The sequence below is a fragment of the Nuphar pumila genome, chromosome 6, assembly GCF_984573655.1.
Source record: "Nuphar pumila chromosome 6, dmNupPumi1.hap1.1, whole genome shotgun sequence".
In the NCBI taxonomy this organism is placed as follows: domain Eukaryota; kingdom Viridiplantae; phylum Streptophyta; class Magnoliopsida; order Nymphaeales; family Nymphaeaceae; genus Nuphar; species Nuphar pumila.
The window spans coordinates 95,439,968-95,445,789 of NC_143254.1; the positions used below are offsets into that span (position 1 = coordinate 95,439,968).

At 43.9% G+C, this 5,822-nt stretch overlaps 1 protein-coding gene across 1 annotated transcript; it reads left to right on the forward strand.

Moving 5' to 3' along the window:
- The first annotated feature begins 435 nt into the window (after positions 1–435).
- Positions 436–2,454, forward strand: LOC149835264 (protein SHORT-ROOT-like). The gene has a single exon (XM_090010473.1). It carries the CDS (start codon positions 594–596, stop codon positions 2,067–2,069), a length of 1,476 nt encoding a protein of 491 aa, XP_089866599.1. The 5' UTR covers positions 436–593; the 3' UTR covers positions 2,070–2,454.
- The last annotated feature ends 3,368 nt before the right edge of the window (positions 2,455–5,822 follow it).

Sequence of the window (5,822 nt, forward strand, 5' to 3'; positions counted from 1 at the left end):
TCTCATCTTTTCATACTCTTGTCAGAACACCAATCCCATTTCTAAATTCCCCAAGCACCCCCATACCTCTCTCTCTCTCCACCAACAGTATCATTCTATAAGGAGAAAAACTAAAAAGAAGAGATCCCACTCTCCCTTCTTATCGATTGTATCAAGCACACCCCAAGAGAAACCCATCATAGATTCTCTCCCACCATCATTCTCTCTCTCCACCAACAGTATCATTCTATAAGGAGAAAAACTAAAAAGAAGAGATCTCACTCTCCTTATCGATTGTATCAAGCACACCGCAAGAAAAACCCATCATAGATTCTCTCCCACCATCATTTTCTCTCTCTAGCATCTATAAGAAAAGAAAGAAAGAAGAATTCCCATTTTTTCTCTTGTCGATTGTATCAAAGACACACCAACATAGAGCCCATCATAGATTCTTCCCCACCATCATACCATCATTCCCCCACCCTCCCCACAGTCCCCCTCTCATAAAATCTCACCCCATCCAAAAAGCCCACACCAAAGAGAGGGAGACAGAGGAAACGGAGTAAAAAAGGCATGCACGTCAACAAGAAGCGCATCACCGCCCCCCCGCCTGCATGGATACCCTCTTTCGGCTAGTCACCCTCCAACCGGACCCATCCTTCAACAACAACTCCACCACCACCAGGACCTCAAGAACCTCCTCCCTCAGCTTCAGCGACGCCACCACCACCAACAACGCCACCACCATCTCCTCCTTCCACCAAGAATGCTGCAACCCTTTCGGTATGGACGACGACGACTTCTCCTCCTCCTCCTCCAAGCACTTCCTCCCCTACCCTACCCCGGCCTCCCACCAAGTGCTCGACCCCATCCCCACCGACTACCACCCCCCGATCCCCGACGACTTCATCTCCTCCACCCACCCTCCCTCCAACTGGGCCGCCACTCTCCTCTCCGACTGCGCCCAGGCCGTCGCCGCCAGGGACTCGGCCCGAATCCAGCAGCTCCTCTGGATGCTCAACGAACTCTCCTCCCCCTACGGTGACACCGACCAGAAGCTCGCCGCCTACTTCCTGCAGGCTCTGTTTGCGAGGATCACCGGCTCCGGCCACCGGACCTACCAAACGCTGTGCTCGGCGGCGGAGAAGGGCGTCTCTTTCGAGTCAACGCGCAAGACCATGCTCAAGTTCCAGGAGGCGAGCCCCTGGGCCACGTTCGGCCACGTCGCGGCCAACGGCGCCATTCTGGAGGCCTTCGACGGCGAGCCCAGGCTGCATATCGTGGATATAAGCACCACGCATTGCACCCAGTGGCCCACCTTGCTGGAGGCGCTCGCCACCCGGTCGGACGACACCCCGCACCTCAGGCTCACTAGCGTCGTGCTCACCGGAGGGAGCTCCATCCATAAGGTCATGAAGGAGATCGGCCAGCGCATCGAGAAGTTTGCAAGGCTGATGGGCGTGCCATTTAAGTTTTCTGTGGTGTATTGTGACGAGGGCGGGTTCGGTGCGGACGTGCTCGACCGGATCGAGAAGCAGCCCGGAGAGGCCGTCGCAGTCAACTGCGTCGGAGCAATCCGGCGCGTCCCGCCCGGGCCGGGGCGTGACGCGATCCTCGACGGGTTCAGGCGGCTCCGGCCGAAGATAGTGACGGTGATCGAGGAGGAGGCGGAGTTCGGCGGAGGGGAGCCGGCGGAGGAGGAGGAGGGCGGGGGACAGTTCGTGGCGGCGTTCCGGGAGTGCCTCCAGTTCTTCTCCGCCTACCTGGAGTCGCTGGACGGCAGCTTCCCGAAGACGAGCAACGAGCGGCTGGCGCTCGAGCGCGCTGCCCGGAGGGCGATCGTCGACGTCGTGGCGTGCCCGGCGGGTGAGTCGGCCGAGCGGAGGGAGCGAGCCGCGGGCTGGGCAAGGCGGCTCGGCTCCGCTGGGTTCTCGCCCGCGGCGTTCAGCGACGACGTTTCCGACGACGTCCGGGCACTGCTCAGGCGGTACAAGGAAGGGTGGTCGATGGCTCCTGCCGGAGATTCCCCCGGAATATTCCTCTCGTGGAAGGAGCAACCGGTGGTGTGGGCATCGGCGTGGAAGCCGTGATGGTTGATTGGACGCACGACGGATGGGGTTCAACATTAGTCCGGGTCGGGTCGTGAATCTGGATCTCGACAAAAACGACCCGTTTACGTTTTTCTATATTTTGTCATTTGAGAGGTCGGTTCATGAGATGAAGAAATTAAAAAAAATCAAAAATTTCAAAAAAAGAAAAGAAAAGAAAAGAAAAGGAAGGGCTTTTTTTATTTTTTTTATTTTGTTTCGTTTTTTTTTCTTTCTTGATGGATGGTGTTTTAGGTACAAAGAGTGAGATCATCTTGATGTCTTAATGTATTTTGTGTATGACCAACATCATGGTTTTTGATGAATTGACACCTTTTGTTTTTATTTTTTCCTTTATTATTAAACAAAAAGAGGAATCATCTAGTGAGCAGCTAAGCAAATCACAGCCGTTGGTTTTTTGGTTTCCTAATAGTCATGGCGACGTGAGAGATGGTTGTGAATGGGACTCTAGATACTGTCTACATAGACCATGTATAATATCTACCACTATCGTTCTATATATGTTTTGAGGGGTTCCCTACGTGAAACTATGAGAAATAGTTCTCATGGTAGAACTCACAAGTCATGACTCATTACATTGTCTTAATTTGCTCTTTATATGGGTTGTAGTATCTTTGTTTCTAAATTTCTACCTATTTTTTCAGGCAATGTAGCCCAATGCATAATTGTAAGACAGATTTTGATGGCACCCCTCAATGTGCCCTTTAACTACACCACAATAACTTTGATTATTCTATGTATATGTTTCTAGGCATACCCTACGTAAATGTGTCATTCAGATGCTTTTTCATACAATCTATGTATATATTTGGTCATTCTATGCAATTTTCTGGTACACCCCTGTATAAATATAGCCATAAAAGTTATGTATAATTTGATCATGTACATGTACATCCCTAGTTTAGGATAATTTATGTATGGAGTACCTTCTAAAGCATAATTATATGTAGGAGTTGATCTCTAATTCTGTCTATATTTGACAAGGTCTTTAGTATATACAGATAGTCGGGTTGGATCTAGGTATGTCCCAAATGGGTTGGGATCCAAGAGATGGGTTAGTGGCCTGCAGGCCATGTTGATAACTTTGGCCTTTTGTCCAGTGATTAGGGTGGCGCACTCAACATACATGCACCTTTACTACCACAGACCCATGTGGTAAGTTTGGCCCACTGATCAGTTTTAGTGGGGGTCGCTTTTTAGGCTTCACTCTTACTCTTTGATGAGATATGCTCCCCTCTTGAGACGCACCCACAACCCTTTGGTGACTTTTCCTTTTTTCTTTATGCACAAAGATCATTGTCCCTTTTTCTGCTCTCTCTCTCTCTCTCTCTTCCCTCCTGCTTCTTTTTAATATAAAGCTATCACATGAACCACAAAAAGCAAGGGGGATTAATAGTGATTTGCAAAAGCTGATAAGGACATTTTGGTGTCAAAGAAGTGGTCAAAAAGTTAAAGCCAACTTGAGTCTTGTAGAGGAGCTAGTATGATTTGAAGTTAGGTTGATTGGGCACTTGGTTTGGGCTATGTTTTCTTGGTGGAATATTCCCCATGACCCAAAAAGCTAGTTAGGGCTGAAGGGGATTACAAGAGGATTATGATACTATCCTTGTCATGGACATGTTATTACTATCAGGGTATAAAATCACCAATTCGAGTCATAAAACAGTCTTATAGTTTATTAATTAAGAGCCGAGACACAGTAGGGTCAAACCATCAATTTGTTGAATAAATCAGTCAGAAAGTTTATTAATTAAGATGTGAAACACAGACAATCACCAGGAGAAATGATTGAATCTGACTAATTGTTTAGGTGTTGATACAATCTCTAGTCAACAAGTTCCTGACCCAATTCATGATTTATCAAGTCTCTATTAGGCAAGCTATAAATCACGAGTCCTATTTGCATATTAAGTTCAAGTCAATGATGAAAACCTTCTCAATGGAAACCTTCTCAATGGAAAATGAAAATGAAAACCTTCTCAATGGAAAACCCTCCCAAACCTCCTCAATGGAAGTTTTATTGGATTTTTGCTTTTTTTTTCAAAATTTTGACTGTACATATGTGATCTATATGCTTGTTTTTATAGGAATCAGTTCCTGGAGCTTTTGATTCCGATGCATGTATAGGTTTTTATAAGTTTCAAAATCAATGGTGTACAATTTTCATAAATTTTCAAGACTCCAAATACCATTTTTTCTATCCAAAATTCATGATTCAAGTGTCAATTTACAGTAAATCAATCATGCTGAACACATTTGTACAGTCAAAATTTTGAGAAAAACACCAAATTTTTTTAATTAAGGAGGTTTTTCATTTGTACAAGAGGATTAGGATACTATCCTTGTCATGGACATGTTATTGCTATCAGGGTATAAAATCACCAATTTATCATTAAGAGTAAGGGGACATAATCCAATCATTCCCTATCTTCATAACTTAGTCATAACCCTTGTAGATCTCTTTTTTGCAAGTTGTTTCTGCCAAATCTAACGCCACAGACGAATTCAATATGGTTAATTTGATAGGAATCTACCTTCAAATCATGGTTTTTCAACAAAAAAAAGTATGATTTCTAAATCATAAAATTTTAGTATTTTTACAGCCGTTGATTTCTGAATTGCGAGAAGGTCCTGCACATGGGATGGATTCTGGAGATTAAAACACTGATCTTCACTAAATGAGGCACGTAGATCACATCTACTTAGGTCAGATTTGACGAAAACAATCCGCAAGAATTAAATCTCACAAGAGGTATCATGCTAGGATATGAAGATAGGGATGGGTGGATCCCATCTTCGTAAGAAATGTCTAGCAGAGGGGTGTCAACCGGTCGGGTTTACCTGGATCCGACCCGGACCAAACCTTATAGGGTCCAGGTATGGTGACAAATAAGAAGACCCGATTAAGACCTGGGTCCAAACCCGAAAGTTCGATTAATACATGGATCCGGGTATAGTTTGTTAAATTTTATACCAGACCCAGGCCCAACCCGAGTTCTGATTAAGACCCGCAATTTTACAATGTAAAGTGATAAAAAATATTATTTTACCGGGTATGATCCGGATCTGGTTCATGTAGTTCATATCGAGTCCGGGTATGGTTTCTCTTATAGTAGACCCGATTAGACCCAAGTCTGAACCCGATACCATACCCAAAAATCTGGTCCAAGTCTGGTTTCACCTGGATCACCCAGCCCACCCGTTGACATCCCTGGTCTAGCAAGACCCAATTCATGATTTCTCAAGTCTCTATTAGGCAAGCTATAAATCACGAGTCTGATTTGCATATTAAGTTCAAGTCAATGGTGATATGTTGCTCAAAGAGTGGCTGCATAATTCTGAAAGTTACTTTCAACACCTACACGTATATATATATATATATATATATATATATATATATATATATATATATATATATATATATATATATATATATATATATATATATATGAAAATGAAAAAGTTCTCAATGGAAAACCCTCCCAAACCTCCTCAATGAAAGTTTTATTGGATTTTTGCTGTTTTTTTCAAAATTTTGACTGTACATATGTGATCTATATGTTTGTTTTTATAGGAATATGTTCTTGGAGCTTTTGATTCCAATGCATCTATAGGTTTTTATAAGTGTACAATTTTCATAAATTTTCAAGACTCCAAATACCATTTTTTCTATCCAAAATTCATGATTCAAGTGTCAATTTACAGTAAATCAATCATGTTGAACACAATTGTACA